Consider the following 17,081-nt stretch of genomic DNA (forward strand, 5'->3'; position numbering starts at 1 on the left):
TCTATGTTTTAAGTCTTCAACTATCATTTAATAAAGTTTCTGAGCACCTACCAAGTGGCAGGTACTGAAAGGTCTAGGAATACAAATATAAACAAATTATTTTAGTTACGCCAACTCAGAGAACAAATTAATTACAACACAAGTTAATTAGTGCGATGATTGCGGTATATATAAAGTATGCTGGTAATCCATTATAGGTCACTACTAAATTACAGAAAACAGTCCCGTGTTAGTCTTTCTTTTCTCTGACCACTGGAATTTCCTGGCATTCTTTTTCATCACAACCTCACTTTCTGGTTAAAGTTACTTTTCTCATAAGGACTTTTCTAAAATTTAAATATTAAATTTGGGAATTACTATAAGCCTCTAGTGAGAGTTTTTATAACAGAAATTAGAACACACACTTCTAAGCAACTCGTATGTCAAAGAAAAAGATCATAATGGAAACTAGAAGAAATTTAAGTTGACAATCATAAAAATACTACGAGTCAAATCTCGAGGGACAGGGCAGTGGAGCTTTTTTTTGGGGTCTTCCCACATCCCCACAAAACGTGAGGCTGCTCAACCATGAAGCCGCGGCACCGTCTTTTGGAACAGCACCTTCTGCCAGCATCCAGGCAGTGATTCGACTTCTTCCAATCTCTCCCTCTCTCCTGGTCCCCTGCTCCTTTCCTGTAGAACCTGGGTGGGATTTCAAGGGTGTCTGCTTTATAATAATTCACCAACCTATTAAAAACAAAAACTTATGGGATGCAACTAAAGTTGTACTTAGAGAAAAGTGTCTGCATTTTAAAAAGATGGCTACCATTTAGTAAGCTAAACAGCCAATTTATGAAGCTAAAAAACGAAAACAGGGACTTCCCTGGTGGTCCAGTGGTTACGACTCTGCGTTTCCACTGCAAGGGGCATGCGTTCAATCCCTGGTCAGGGAACTAAGACCCTGCATGCTGCAAGGCTTGGCCAAAACAAAAAAACAAACAAAAAAACTGAAAACAAACAAACAAAAAACACAGGAGAAGAGCAGAATAAACCTAAGGCAAAGAAAATAAATATTCTGGGAAGAGAATATAGCAAAGTCACTTAAAAAAAAAATCACAAAAAGAAAATTACAGACCAATATCACTGATGAATATACATGCAAAAATCCTCAACAAAATACTAGCAAACAGAATCCAACAACACATTAAAAGGATCATACATCACGATCAAGTGGGATTTATCCCAGGGATGCAAGGATTCTTCAATATATGCAAATCAATCAATGTGATACACCATATTAACAAACTGAAGAATAAAAACCATATGATCATCTCAATAGATGCAGAAAAAGCTTTCGACAAAATTCAACACCCATTTATGATAAAAACTCTCCAGAAAGTGGGCATAGAGGGAACCTACCTCAACATAATAAAGGCCATATACGACAAACCCACAGCAAACATCACTGTCAACGGTGAAAAACTAAAGAATTTCCTCTAAGATCAGGAACGAGACAAGGATGTCCACTCTCACCACTATTATTCAACATAGTTTTGGAAGTTCTAGCCACGGCAATCAGAGAAGAAAAAGAAATAAAACGAATACAAATTGAAAAAGAAGAAGTAAAACTGTCACTGTTTGCAGACGACATGATACTATACACAGAGAATCCTAAAACTGCCACCAGAAAACTACTAGAGCTGATCAATGAATTTGGTAAAGTTTCAGGATACAAAATTAATGCACAGGAATCTCTTGCATTCCTATACACTAACAATGAAAAATCTGAAAGAGAAATTATGGAAACACTCCCATTTACCACTGCAACAAAAAGAATAAAATACCTAGGAATAAACCTACCTAGGGAGACAAAAGACCTGTATGCGGAAAACTATAAGACACTGATGAAAGAAATTAAAGATGACACCAACAGATGGAGAGATATACCATGTTCTTGGATTGGAAGAATCAATATTGTGAAAATGACTATACTACCCAAAGCAACCTACAGACTCAATGCAATCCCCATCAAATTACCAATGGCATTTTTTAAGGAACTAGAACAAATCCTCTTAAAATTTGTATGGAGACACAAAAGACCCCGAATAGCCAAAGCAGTCTTGAGGGAAAAAAACGGAGCTGGAGGAATCAGACTCCCTGACTTCAGACTATACTACAAAGCTACAGTAATCAAGACAATATGGTACTGGCACAAAAACAGAAACATAGATCAATGGAACAAGATAGAAAGCCCAGAGATGAACCCACGCACCTATGGTCAACTAATCTATGACAAAGGAGGCAAAGATATACAATGGAGAAAAGACAGCCTCTTCAATAAGTGGTGCTGGGAAAACTGGACAGCTACATGTAAAAGGATGAAATTAGAATACTCCCTAACACCATACACAAAAATAAACTCATAATGGATTAGAGACCTAAATGTAAGACGGGACACTATAAAACTCTTACAGGAAAACATAGGAAGAACACTCTTTGATATAAATCACAGCAAGATCTTTTTTGATCCACCTCCTAGAGTAATGGAAATAAAAACAAAAATAAACAAATGGGACCTAATGAAACTTCAAAACTTTTGCACAGCAAAGGAAACCATAAACAAGATGAAAAGACAACCCTCAGAATGGGAGAGAATATTTGCAAACGAATCAACGGACAAAGGATTAATCTCCAAAATATATAAACAGCTCATGCAGCTCAATATTAAAGAAACAAACAACCCAATCCGAAAATGGGCAGAAGACCTAAACAGACATTTCTCCAAAGAAGACATACAGATGGCCACGAAGCACATGAAAAGCTGCTCAACATCACTAATTATTAGAGAAATGCAAATCAAAACTACAATGAGGTATCACCTCACACCAGTTAGAATGGCCATCATCAGAAAATCTACAAACAACAAATGCTGGAGAGGGTGTGGAGAAAAGGGAACCCTCTTGCACTGTTGGTGGGAATGTAAACTGATACAGCCACTATGGAGAACAATATGGAAGTTCCTTAAAAAACTAAAAATAGAATTACCATATGATCCAGCAATCCCACTACTGGGCATATACCCAGAGAAAACCGTAATTCAAAAAGACACATGCACCCCAATGGTCACTGCAGCACTATTTACAATAGCCAGGTCACGGAAGCAACCTGAATGCCCATCGACAGACAAATGGATAAAGAAGATGTGGTACATATATACAATGGAATATCACTCAGCCATAAAAAGGAACAAAATTGGGTCATTTGTTGAGACGTGGATGGATCTAGAGACTGTCATACAGAGTGAAGTAAGTCAGAAAGAGAAAAACAAATATCGTATATTAACGCATGTATGTGGAACCTAGAAAAATGGTACAGATGAACCGGTTTGCAGGGCAGAAGTTGAGACACAGATGTAGAGAACAAACGTATGGACACCAAGGGGGGAAAACCACGGTGGGGTGGGGATGGTGGTGTGCTGAATTGGGAGATTGGGAGTGACATGTATACAATGATGTGTATAAAATTGATGACTGATTAAAAAAAAAACAACAACAAAACACTGTCAAGTGGGGGAGGGGCGTGAAGGAACAGAAGGGAACATGGCCAGTGCTTTCCCCATCCACTTAGGCACCGGGGAGCCTCTTGGGCTCCTGGGCCTTAGCCTCTGCCCTGGGAGCCTCCCTCCTGCCAGGCAGAACCCGAGCTCCACCCCTGCACCCCTACCCGGGGCCCCACCCCTACACGCGGAGACCCCCTCTAATGCGCGGGGCCTAAACCCCACCCACACACCCCCACCAGGGCCCCACCTCCAAACTCTGGAAGCCCACACTCCAGAAGCCCTGCTTCCCACAGTCTGCCTCTCCCTTCCAGGCAGGCCCTAAGCAGAGGCCCTGCCCCACGCTCGAACGTCAACCCCCACCTGCCTAGGCCCCGTCCCACCTTAAACCCCACCCCTGCCTAAGCTCCACCCCCCGATCCCCCCACCCCCGCCTAAACTCTGCCCCCATAACAAAGGCTTTTTTCTTTTCTTTTCTTTTTTCCTCTTTTAGATCAGGGTTCTATTTTACCTTGTTGATTCACTGTTGTTGATTCTTTTATATTTTTATTCTCTCTAATAAGTCTTTTATTTTTCTAATTTTATTTTATTCTTTATACTTTGTTAGTGATCTATCTCTCCTTTTGGCTTGTTCCCCCCCACCTTTTTTTCTTTTTTCTGCTGGGGTTTTATTTTACCTTGTTGCAATTGTTTCAACTATAGTTTTATTTTTCCTAATATATTTTTTATCGTTCTAATTTTATTTTGTTCTTTATTCTTTGATATCATACTGCTCTTTTTTTCCTTTCTTTCTTCCTTTTTTTTTTTTTTTTTAACCACGCCACAAAGCTTACAGGATCTTGGTTCCCAGGCCTGAGGTCAGGCCTGAGCTCCTGTGGTGGGAGCTCTGAGTCCAAACCACTGGACTAACAGGGAACCTCAGACCCCAGAGAATATCAGTTGGAGTGAGGCCTCCTGGAAGTGCTCATCTCAGCACCAAGACCCAGCTCTATCTTACTGCCTGCAAACTCCAGTGCTGGACGTCTCAGGCCAAACCAGTAAGACAAGAATACAGCACCACCCATCAAAAAAAAAAAGAAACGACAAAAGTAAGTTACAGAAGAAGGAGCAAGGTAAAAACCTTCAAGACCAAATAAATGAAGATGAAATAGGCAACCTACCTGAAAAAGAACTCAGAGTAATGATAGTAAAGATAATCCAAAATCTCGGAAACAGAATGGAGAAAATACAAAAAACATTTAACAAGGATCTAGAAGAAAGAAAGCACAAACAAACAGTGATGAACAACACAACTACTGAAATTAAAAATATTCTAGAAGGAATCAATAACAGAATAACTGAGGCAGAAAAACAGGTAAGTGAGCTGAAGATAAAATGGTGGAAATAACTGCCAGGAAGCAAAATAAAGAAAAAAGAATGAAAAGAATTGAGGACAGTCTCAGAGACCTCTGGGACAAAATTAAACACACCAACATTCGAATTATAGGGGTCCCAGAAAAAGAAGAAGAAAAAAAAAGGTCTGAGAAAATATTTGAAGAGATGATAGTCGAAAACTTCCCTAACATGGGAAAGGAAATAGTCAATCAAGTCCAGGAAGCACAGAGAGTACCATACAGGATAAACCCAAAGAGAAACACGCCAAGGCACAAATTAATCAAACTAGCAAAAATTAAATACAAAGAAAAATATTAAAAGCAGCCAGGGAAAAGCAACAAATAACATACAAGGGAATCCCCATAAGGTTAACAGCTGATTTTTCAGCAGAAACTCTGCAAGCAAGACGGGAGTGGCAAGACATATTTAAAGTGATGAAAGGGTAAAACCTACAACCAAGATTACTCTACCCAGCAAGGATCTCATTCAGATTCAATGGAGAAATTAAAACCTTTACAGACAAGCAAAAGCTAAGAGAATTCAGCACTACCAAACTAGCTTTACAACAAATGCTAAAGGAACTTCTCTAGGCAGGAAACACAAGAGAAGGAAAAGACCTACAAAAACAAACCCAAAACAATTAAGAAAATGGTAATAGGAACATACATATCGATAATTACCTTAAATGTAAATGGATTAAATGCTCCAACCAAAAGACATAGCCTGACTGAATGGATACAAAAACAAGACCTGTACATATGCTGTCTACAAGAGACCCACTTCAGACCTAGCGACACGTACAGACTGAAAGTGAGGGGATGGAAAAAGATATTCCATGCAAAGGGAAATCAAAAGAAAGCTGGAGTAGCAATTCTCACATCAGACAAAATAAGACTTTAAAATAAAGACTATTACAAGAGACAAAGAAGGATGCTACATTATAATCAAGAGATCAATCCAAGAAGAAGATATAACAATTGTAGATACTTATGCACCCAACATAGGAGCACCTCAATACATAAGGTAAATGCTAACAGCCATAAAAGGGGAAATCGACAGTAACACAATCATAGTAGGGGACTTTAACACCCCACTTTCACCAATGGACAGATCATCCAAGATGAAAATAAATAAGGAAACACAAGCTTTAAATGATACATTACACAAGATGGACTTAATTGATATTTATAGGACATTCCATCCAAAAGCAACAGAATACACTTTCTTTTCAAGTGTTCATGGAACATTCTCCAAGGTAGATCATATCCTGGGTCACAAATCAAGCCTTGGTAAATTTAAGAAAACTGAAATCATATCAAGTATCTTTTCCGACCACAACGCTGAGACTAGATATCAATTACAGGAAAAAATCTGTAAAAAATACAAACACATGGAGGCTAAACAATATGCTACTAAATAATCAAGAGATCACTGAAGAAATCAAAGAGGAAATCAAAAACTACCTAGAAACAAATGACAATGAAAACACGACGACCCAAAACCTGTGGGACGCAGCAAAAGCAGTTCTAAGAGGGAAGTTTATAGCAATACAATCCTACCTCAAGAAACGAGAAAAATCTCAAATAAACAACCTAACCTTACACCTAAAGCAATTAGAGAAAGAAGAATTAAAAAACCCCAAAGTTAGCAGAAGGAAAGAAATCATAAAGATCAGATCAGAAATAAATGAAAAAGAAATGAAGGAAACAATAACAAAGATCAATAAAACTAAAAGCTGGTTCTTTGAGAAGATAAACAAAATTGATAAACCATTAGCCAGACTCACCAAGAAAAAAGGGAGAAGACTCAAATCAACAGACTTAGAAATGAAAAATGAGAAGTTACAACTGACACTGCAGAAATACAAAGGATCATGAAAAATTACAAGCAACTATATACCAATAAAATGGACAACCTGGAAGAAATGGACAAATTCTTAGAAAAGCAGAACCTTCTGAGACTGAAGCAGGAAGAAATAGAAAATATAAACGGACTAATCACAAGCCATGAAATTGAAACTGTGATGAAAAATCTTCCAACAAACAAAAGCCCAGGACCAGATGCCTTCACAGGCGAATTCTATCAAACATTTAGAGAAGAGCTAACACCTATCCTTCTCAAACTCTTCCAAAATATAGCAGAGGGAGAAACACTCCCAAACTCATTCTATGAGGGACCATCACCCTGAAACCAAAACCAGACAAAGATGTCACAAAAACAGAAAACTACAGGCCAATATCTCTGATGAACATAGATGCAAAAATCCTCAACAAAATACTAGCAAACAGAATCCAACAGCACATTAAAAGGATCATACACTATAATCAAGTGGGGTTTATCCTAGGAATGCAAGGATTCTTCAATATATGCAAATCAATGTGATACACCATATTAGCAAGTTGAAGCATAAAAACCATAGGATAATCTCAATAGATGCAGAAAGGTTTTTGACAAAATTCAACACCCATTTATGATAAAAACTCTCCAGAAACTAGGCATAGAGGGAACCCATCTCAACATAATAAAAGCCATATATGACAAACCCACAGCCAACATCATTCTCAATGGTGAAAAACTGAAACCACTCCCTCTAAGATCAGGAACAAGGCAAGGTTGCCCACTCTCCCCACTATTATTCAACATAGGTTTGGAAGTTTTAGCCACAGCAATCAGAGAAGAAAAAGAAATAAAAGGAATCCAAATCAGAAAAGAAGTAAAACTGTCACTGTTTGCAGATGACATGATACTATACATAGAGAATCCTAAAGATGCTACCAGAAAACTACTAGAGCTAATCAATGAATCTGGTAGAGTAGCAGGATACAAAATTAATGCACAGAAATCTCTTGCATTCCTATATATGCAAGAGAGTTTTCATTCTTCATTCCTGATGAAAAATCTGAAAGAGAAATTAAGGAAACACTCCCATTTACCACTGCAAGAAAACAAATAAAATACCTAGGAATAAACCTACCTCAGGAGACAAAAGACCTGTATGCAGAAAACTATTGATGAACTAAGACACTGATGAAAGAAATTAAAGATGACACAACCAGATGGAGAGATACACCATGTTCTTGGATTGGAAGAATCAATATTGTGAAAATGACTATACTGCCAAAAGCAATCTACAGATTCAATGCAATCCCTATCAAATTACCAATGACATTTTTCACAGAACTACAAGAAAAAATTTCACAATTTGTATGGAAACACAAAAGACCCCGAATAGCCAAAACAATCTTGAGAAAGAAAAACGGAGCTGGAGGAATCAGGCTCCTGTACTTCAGACTATACCACAAAGCTACAGTAATCAAGACAGTTTGGTACTGGCACAAAACCATAAATATAGATCAACGGAATAGGAGAGAAAGCCCAGAGATAAACCCACTCACAGATGGTCATCTTATCTTTGATAAAGGAGGCAAGAGTATACAATGGAGAAAAGACAGCCTCTTCAATAAGCGGTGCTGGGAAAACTGGACAGCTACATGTAAAAGAATGAAATTAGAACACTCCCTAACACCATACACAAAAATAAACTCAAAATGGATTGAAGACCTAAATGTAAGGCCAGACACTATAAAACTCTTAGAGGAAAACATAGGCAGAACACTCTATGACATGAATCACAGCAAGATCCTTTTTGACCCACCTCCTAGAGAAATGGAAATAAAAACAAACAAATGGGACCTAATGAAACTTAAAAGCTTTTGCATAGCAAAGGAAACTATAAAAAAGACGAAAAGACAACCCTCAGAATGGGAGAAAATATTTGCAAACAAAGCAACTGACAAAGGATTAAGCTCCAAAATATACAAGCAGCTCATGCAGCTCAATATCAAAACAACAAACAACCCAATCCAAAAATGGGCAGAACACCTAAATAGACATTTCTCCAAAGAAGATATACAGATTGCCAACAAACACATGAAAGGATGCTCAACATCACTAATCATTAGAGAAATGCAAATCAAAACTACAATGAGGTATCACCTCACACCAGTTAGAATGGCCATCATCAAAAAATCTACAAACAATAAATGCTGGAGAGGGTGTGGAGAAAAGGGAACCCTCTCGCACTGCTGGTGGGAATGTAAATTGATACAGCCACTATGGAGAACAGTATGGAGGTTCCTTAAAAAACTAAAAATAGAACTACCATACAACCCAGCAATCCCACTACTGGGCATATACCCTGAGAAATCCATAATTCAAAAAGAGTCATGTAGGACTTCCCTGGTGGCACAGTGGTTAAGAATCTGCCTGCCAATGTAGGGCACACGGGTTCGAGCCCTGATCCGGGAAGATCCCACATGCCGCGGAGCAACTAAGCCCATGAGCCACAACTACTAAGCCTGCTCTCTAGAGCCCGTGTGCCACAACGACTGAGCCCGTGCACCACAACTACTGAAGCCTGCACACCTAGAGCCCGTGCTCCGCAAAAAGAGAAGCCACCGCAATGAGAAGCCTGCGCGCCATAACGAAGAGTAGCCCCCGCTCGCTGCAACTAGAGGAAGCTCGCGTGCAGCAATGAAGACCCAATGCAGCCAAAGACAAATAAATAAATAAATATATATTTTTTTAAAAAAGAGTCATGTACCACAATGTTCACTGCAGCTCTATTTACAATAGCCAGGACATGGAAGCAACCTAAATGTCCATCGACAGATGAATGGATAAAGAAGATGTGGCACATATATACAATGGAATATTACTCAGCCATAAAAAGGAATGAAATTGAGTTATTTGTAGTGAGGTGGATGGACCTAGAGACTGTCATACGGAGTGAAGTAAGTCAGGAAGAGAAAAATAAATACCGTATGCTAACACATATATATGGAATCTAAAAAAAAATGGTTCTGAAGACCCTAGGGGCAGGACAGGAATAAAGACACAGACGTAGAGAATTGACTTGAGGATACGGCAAGGGGCAAGGGTAAGCTGGGACGAAGTGAGAGAATGGCATGGACATATATACACTACCAAATGTGAAATAGATAGCTAGTGGGAAGCAGCTGCATAGCACAGGGAGATCAGCTGGGTGCTTTGTGACCACCTAGAGGGGTGGGATAGGGAGGGTGGGATAGGGAGGGTGGGAGGGAGGAGATATGGGGACATATGTATATGTATAGATGATTCACTTTGTTATAAAGCAGAAACTAACACAACACTGTAAAGCAATTATACTCCAATAAAGATGTAAAAAAAAAAAACATTAAAAACAAATCACTGTCAAATGAGATGAGCATGAGCCGCAGTGAAAGGCGGGGAAATAGAGTGAAAGAAGCCATTCCCTGGACTCAGACTGCGCCACAAACGTCTACCAGCTCCTGCTCACTTTGCTCGCACTGTCTGTTCCTTCCGATGGAAACAAACAGTGCCAGGTGGGGAGGGAGGCCCCGGCCCCACACGCAGCTTTCAGAAGTAGGCTGGAGCCTCACTTCCTCAATGAAGCTCCAGAAGGGCCCTCCCCGACCCCCAAACGACTACACCTTACTCTGAGCTCCCTCACACACCAGAGATGCACCCACTCGAGCACAAGTACGTTAGCACCTTTTGTTTTCTCTTTACCTACTTCTCTCCAGACCTGTAAGGAGATTCAGACACTGGTTGAATAAATCTGTTTTGATTAAATAACAGTCTGAAAAGAATGAGTTGATGAAGATGTGGTGATATGGAAAGGTATCCAAGGTAAGGATATACCGTTCAGCAAAAAGAACAAGTTTTGTGTATGTCTGCGTGCGTGTCAGCGTACACGTGCAACTATTACTCACAGGAAATGTCTGGAATAGTACATAAACTGTCAGCAGATACGTCCAGGGACAGAAAAAGGGGTCAGAAAAAGGAAGAACTTGACTTTTCACTTTCCAGCCTTCTGTAAAATGTTATGTTTATATTTTTAAAAATTATTCAACTGTGATTTTTTTAAAAAAACACCACCACTTTGAATGAGCATCTTTTTCTAGGAAAAAAACGCAAATGACAATTTTAAACCCAAGAATAACTTAGGGGGCTTCCCTGGTGGCGCAGTTGTTCAGAGTCCGCCTGCCAATGCAGGGGACATGGGTTCGAGCCCTGGTCTGGGAGGATCCCACGTGCCGCGGAGCAACTAGGCCCGTGAGCCACAACTACTGAGCCTGCGCATCTGGAGGCTGTGCTCCGCAACAGGAGAGGCCGCTATAGTGAGAGGCCCGTGCACCGCAATGAAGAGTGGCCCCCGCTTGCCACAACTGGAGAAAGCCCTCGCACAGAAACGAAGACCCAACACAGCCATAAATAAATAAATTAAAAAAAAAAAAAAAGAATAACTTAGGTTCTCTGGTGTCCACAGAATCAAAACCATTTTCAAATGCTTCCACAACAACTAAGATACTGAAAAGCACAGGAACAGACTTGGCTGCACATGTTCCGAGGAGTCTCATCACAGCAGCTTTTTAACTGAAATATTACAATGCTATTCATAGCACTCCTAGGAAACTAATAACTACTATTCCTACATAAAAAGCTCCTCCATTTTGCACAAAAATGGGCGCTCTTAGGGAGGAGGTGTAATAAGAGTGTTGGCTGGACACGCTTTGCAATCTGATGACCTGCATTGGAATCCAGGCTGTCATTAGCTGGGTGATCTGGGGCAAATTCCTTAACTTGTCTAGGCCTCAGTTTCCTCGTTAGTAAAATGGGAGTGATGCTGCCAGGCTCACAAAACCCTACACCAGTGTTTCCCGAGTCCCTCAGGTGGAACATAAGACTGTCGTTACACGGACAAACATGTTTCACTTGAATGACAAGCACTTAAAACCTGAGAACACAGGTGGCAGCCACCTCGAGCAAACCAGGACAATTACAGGTGCTGCGCTCTGGCAGGCCCATGGATGAGTCCGGGCTATAGCAACCGAATCTTTACCAATGCTGTTGAGATGTACTGAGAAAACTGAAAACTTGTATTTATTAGTCCCACCTGCCGCCAGCTAAGAGTGGAGAGGGTGAGAAAGACAGGACCCCCCTTGTACAACCATGGTGCAAGCTGGGCTCGAGACACGCGCTGTCTGCGGGCACTGAGACCTCGGAGGGTCCTTCCCCCTGGGGCTCCGGGAGCAGCTGACAGAGCTGGTTGCCTCCTCTACCCATCCTTAACCACAGATGACGGAGTCCACCCAACACATGAGTCACGGCACGCGTTTCCAGGTGTATATTTTTGTCCGGTGATTAGATTTACTCATTTAATAACTTTTTTTGGCTTTAAAAAATATACAGTTGACCCTTGGACAACATGCGTTTACACTGTGTGGGCCCACCGTGGATTTTTTTCAATATATTGGAAGAAGTTTTTGAGATTTGTGACGATTTGAAAAAACTCACAAGAAAAACCATATAGCCTAGAAACATGGAAAAAATTAAGAAAAAGTTAGGTATGTCACGAATGCATAAAATATATGCAGATACTAGTCTATCTTTACAAAGGCATAAGGTGAGTGAGGGATATTTAATATAAAACTAATGTGTAAGTTTTCTTACTGTTTCACAACTTTGCTTTCAAGCAATTACATTTCCATACAGTATGCCTCTGTGTAATTGAAGAAACTGTGTATCAGCCTATCATAACAGGTAAGTTTTTTTTAATGTAACAATGTTTCCAATACTGTATTGTGAATATGACTGTAATACTGTATGTGATAACAATTTTTTAATGATGCATTCATCGGTGTATAGGCTAGGCTACCACAAAGCAAACATACTGCTGCTTATTCATTATCAGGGCATGAATTGTTACACCTGTAAATAAATGTGAATTTATTTTTCACATTATCTCTTGATTTTTGATGTCTAGTGTTAGTAATACATATAGCATCTACAGTGTTTTGTATCATATAAGACAATATTGATGTAGGTACTGACAGATGAGTCACCTTGTAAAGAGATAAACTATGGTATTGATAAATACAGTACAATACTCTGTAAATGTATTTTTTCTTCCTTACAATTTTCTAAGTAACATTTCCTTTTCTCTAGCTTACTTTATTGTAAGCATACAGTATATAATACATATAACACACAAAATATGTGTTAATAGTGTATGTTATTGGTAAGGCTTCTGGTCAACAGTAGTCTATTGGTAGTCAAGTTTGGGGGCAGTCAAAAGTGGAACATAGATTTTTGACTGTACATGGGGTTGGCACCTCTAATCCTTGCGTTGTTCAAGGGTCAACTGTACACAGCAACCCTCTATTTAGGAGAAGTTACACAGGCTTTTCTTTCACAATAGCCATATGAGGTCTCCTTTTAAAATGCATTTAGAGTAAAACACATTAAGTGTAAAAGTGAAGACTGGGAAATACTGTCATAAGCCAACAGGTGAAGATTTTGTTCCTAATCCTGGCATGAAGGGATGTGCACCAGATGGGCAGAGCTAATACCCCCTTCCACCCTGCCACCCACAAGGAGTGGTCCTGGCTGCGTTAAGACTTCCAGCTGGGTCAAATGGATGATTCCATCTCTTCAACTGTTTCGAATGTACTTTTCATTACTGGTACCATATCTTAAACCACAGAAAACATTCCAGCATCTCAGCTGCTATAACATCTTTGAATGGAATCTGCTAACTTCTGAATGAAAATAATAAGTATTAAAGTTAAGTGTACATATCGCCTGTCACTGCCTCCTCCAATTCTTATTTTGATATTTTCCAAGCTACAAAAAAGTTATGAGAATACAAAGTAGAGGAAAAATTGGAACTGTCACACACCGCTAGTGGAGTATGAAGTTGTGCAGGTGCTTTGGAAAACAGTTTGGTAGGTCTTCAAAAAACTAAACATAAAGTTACCATATCACCCAGCAAATCCACTCCTAGGTATATATCCAAGAGAAACGCAAACATATGTTCACACAAAAACTTGTACTAGAATGTTCATAGTAGCATTATTCGTAATAGTCAAAAAGTGAAAACAACCCAAATGTCCATCAACAGATGAATGGATACATAAAGTGTGACATATCCATACAACAGAATACTATTTAGCCATTAAAACAAATGAGGAACTGATACATGCTGCAACATGCATGAACATTGAACACATTATGCTAAGTGAAAGAAGCCAATCACAAAAGGCCACACACTGTATGATCCCATATACATGAAAGGTCCTAATTAGGCAAATCCACTGAGACAGAAAGTAGATCTGTGATTGCCAGGGGCTAAGAGGGAGAGGGAATGAGGAATGACTACTCATGGGTACAGGGTTTCTTTTGGGGGTGATAAAAATGTTCTAAAATTAGATGGTGGTGATGGTTGCACAACCCTGAATATATTAAAACCACTGAATTGTACACTTGAAAAGGGTGAATTTTATGGTATTAGATCTCAATAAGGAATACACAGTTTCCTTGGTGGTGCAGTGGTTGAGAATCTGCCTGCCAATGCAGGGGACGCGGGTTCGAGCCCTGGTCTGGGAGGATCCCACATGCCGCGGAGCAGCTGGGCCCGTGAGCCACAACTGCTGAACCTGCGCGTCTGGAGCCTGTGCTCCGCAACAGGAGAGGTCGCGATGGTGAGAGGCCCGCGCACCGCGATGAAGAGTGGCCCCCGCTTGCCGCAACTAGAGAAAGCCCTCGCACAGAAACGAAGACCCAACACAGCCAAAAAAAAAAAAAAAAAAAAATAGAATACAAAGTAGACCCATATAACTTTCAACTAGAGTCACCAATTATTAATATTTTGGCACATTTGCTTTCTTTCTCCTCACATGTGCACACACACACACTATGGCTGGACCATTTAAAATTTAGTTATTGTGACACTTCACTCCTAAGCACTTCAGCATGTGGAGTATTCTCCCACATAACCAAAATATGAATATCATACTGGGGAAAATTAACACCAAAACAAAACTCATATTTAACATACAGCCCATATTCAAATTTATCAAAAATTAGGTACTGTATTTGGTTTTCAAATTCCTTTCATCTCTCGAATCTAAAAAAATTCCTTTTAATGACACTGACATATTTGAAGAATCCAGGCCAATTACTGTACAGAATGTTTCTCAATATGAATATGCCTGTTTCCTTATGAACTGAGGGAAGTTAAGCATTTTTGGCAGGAAGGCTACCTAGGTGAGTTGTATCCTCAGTTTTTCATGGCAGAACCCTCTATTATTATGCCAGAACATGTCAATTTCATTAGTGGTGACAGTGATGGAAAGGTGGTATTCATTGTTGGTCTTGGTTAGGATGGTGACTATCAGATTCCTCCACTACAAAGGTAACTTTTCCCCTCTGTAATTAATAATCTTTAGATGACCAATTGAATCTGTGTAAGTATTAGGTTTCCGCAAATATCTTGCACCGAAAGGCTTTAGCGTCCCTTTTGAGACCTCCCTGCATTCACGTGACCAACCACTACTCTCAATTTTATTCCACAGAGTGTGAGAGCTGGCTGTGATTTCAACCCTGGCTGCACATCAGAATCACTGGTGTCTCTGGGTGTGAGACCCCAATTAGCGTATTTTTAAATTCCCGAGTGATGGATTCTGATGTATAGCAAGGGTTGAGATTCCCTGAGTTAGAACCTTGCATCCTCATTTGGCAAATAAGGAAACTGACGCCCTAAGAGGTTAAGTAGCCAGTGGCACAAAACTTGTTAATGGCATAGTTAAGATTTTTTTGGACTTGCATTTTAATATGCTATTCCTTCTGTATGTTATTAAAACAACAAAACAAGAGAAATAAATAACTTTTGTATGGTGTTAAAGCTGAGCACGGCCTAAAGTGCGTATTTCTGCTTCCAAGGTTAATTCTGCCTTTCTGGCCTTAGACCTTTGCACTGAACTTAGAAGTGAGGAACGGGGCGTTTGGTCATCAAGCTCCTCCGCCCTCAGTGCACATGGCGACAGCTCAAGCCCGGGGGGCCCAAGGCCGAGCTGGATGTTCAAGGGGCCCGACGGTTAGCGCTGCAGCCCTGGGGGAGCCTCTCGGCCCTGCATGCCTCCCCAACCGTGGCGGCGACGCCGGCGGGGGCCGCTCTCAGAGCAGCCAGCCGCTAAAGCGAGACGCACCTGGCAAGGATGCACCTGGTTGGTCCGCACCTGACCGGGACTTACCTGGAGGTGCGCCCTGCCCCGCCCAGGAAAACCCAGAAGTATGCGGGACCTGGGAGACAACAGAACCTGCAGGCACACCCACCCCTACTTACCCCGGCGTGATAAACCTTGTTCGCTCTTTTAACCTTAATGTCCAGGGCGGTCCCCATCTCGAATACTCCGTTTCGGGAACCACTTCCTGCCGCGCGTGACCCAAGGGAAAGGAGAGCACCCCGCCCCTCCGTCCGGGGTCCCGCCCTTTTCTTCTCTTCACCAGCAGTTGAGACACGTGACCCCGCGCCTGACGCCTGTTCGACTCCCCCGCCTTCCTCCTTCCGGTGCAGGGGCGGGCCTTAGCGCTTGCCGAAGAATGTCAGTCTTCGCCCCGCCGGCCAGGAAGGGCGGGACAGGATTGACCCCACCCCTTCCGTAAAGATAGTCGTTAACACCGGAAATACCCTTCTGCTCGCCCGTTTACTAGAGGGAGGGGGAAACTCGGCTCTCCCAGCGTGCCCCGCGGCAGGGGGCGGTGTCAGGGGCGCGTTGCGGGCGCAGCCTGTACGTAGAGGCTGAGGCTCCCGTCAGGGTGTGCGGTGCAAAGAGGCGTTCCGCTGTTGAGTTGGCTTTATTTAAGGCGGTGATAACCGGGGGCTGTCTTCCCTTCCCATCCCTTCCTCTCGTCGTCTCTCGTCCTCCCTCGCTTTCTTTCGGGGGCTCTGAAGACGGAGGCCTTGTGTCCGTCCTCGGCTAGGCAGTTCTCCTTGCCCGTTCTGCGGCCCCGCGCTCCCTGCCTGCAAAGCGTGGATTGGCGGGCGGCTCGGCCGCCCCGCCCCCGCCGCCGGGCCGGGGGCCAAGGTCTCGGGGAGCGCGGGTGACCTCGCCCAGCCTCGCAGGGCCGCGGGGGCTTGTGGGTACTCCCCCGGCGCGCGCCCTGGAATGGGGTGTTGAATATTCATATTCGCGCGCAGAATGTGGGGAGGCGCGGCTCGCAGGCCCTGGGTGCCGGCAGTGCATGGAAATGAAAACCTCAAAGCAGAAACGGTCCTGCCTAGTGTTCTTTTTATTCCCAGCAAGAGCTGACTAGACACAAGGAG

General features: G+C 41.7%; 1 protein-coding gene across 1 annotated transcript in view; it reads right to left on the reverse strand.

Moving 5' to 3' along the window:
* The window catches only part of VPS26C (VPS26 endosomal protein sorting factor C), a 52,515-nt gene extending 35,765 nt beyond the window's left edge, over positions 1-16,750 (reverse strand). Inside the window, exon 1 of the mRNA XM_007183763.3 lies at positions 16,101-16,750. Coding sequence (XP_007183825.1) covers positions 16,101-16,157 — 57 coding nt within the window. The 5' untranslated portion in view covers positions 16,158-16,750. The remainder of the gene's footprint in view (positions 1-16,100) is intronic.
* Between the last annotated feature and the right edge of the window lie 331 nt (positions 16,751-17,081).

This window comes from Balaenoptera acutorostrata, chromosome 4 (assembly GCF_949987535.1).
Source record: "Balaenoptera acutorostrata chromosome 4, mBalAcu1.1, whole genome shotgun sequence".
NCBI lineage: Eukaryota > Metazoa > Chordata > Mammalia > Artiodactyla > Balaenopteridae > Balaenoptera > Balaenoptera acutorostrata.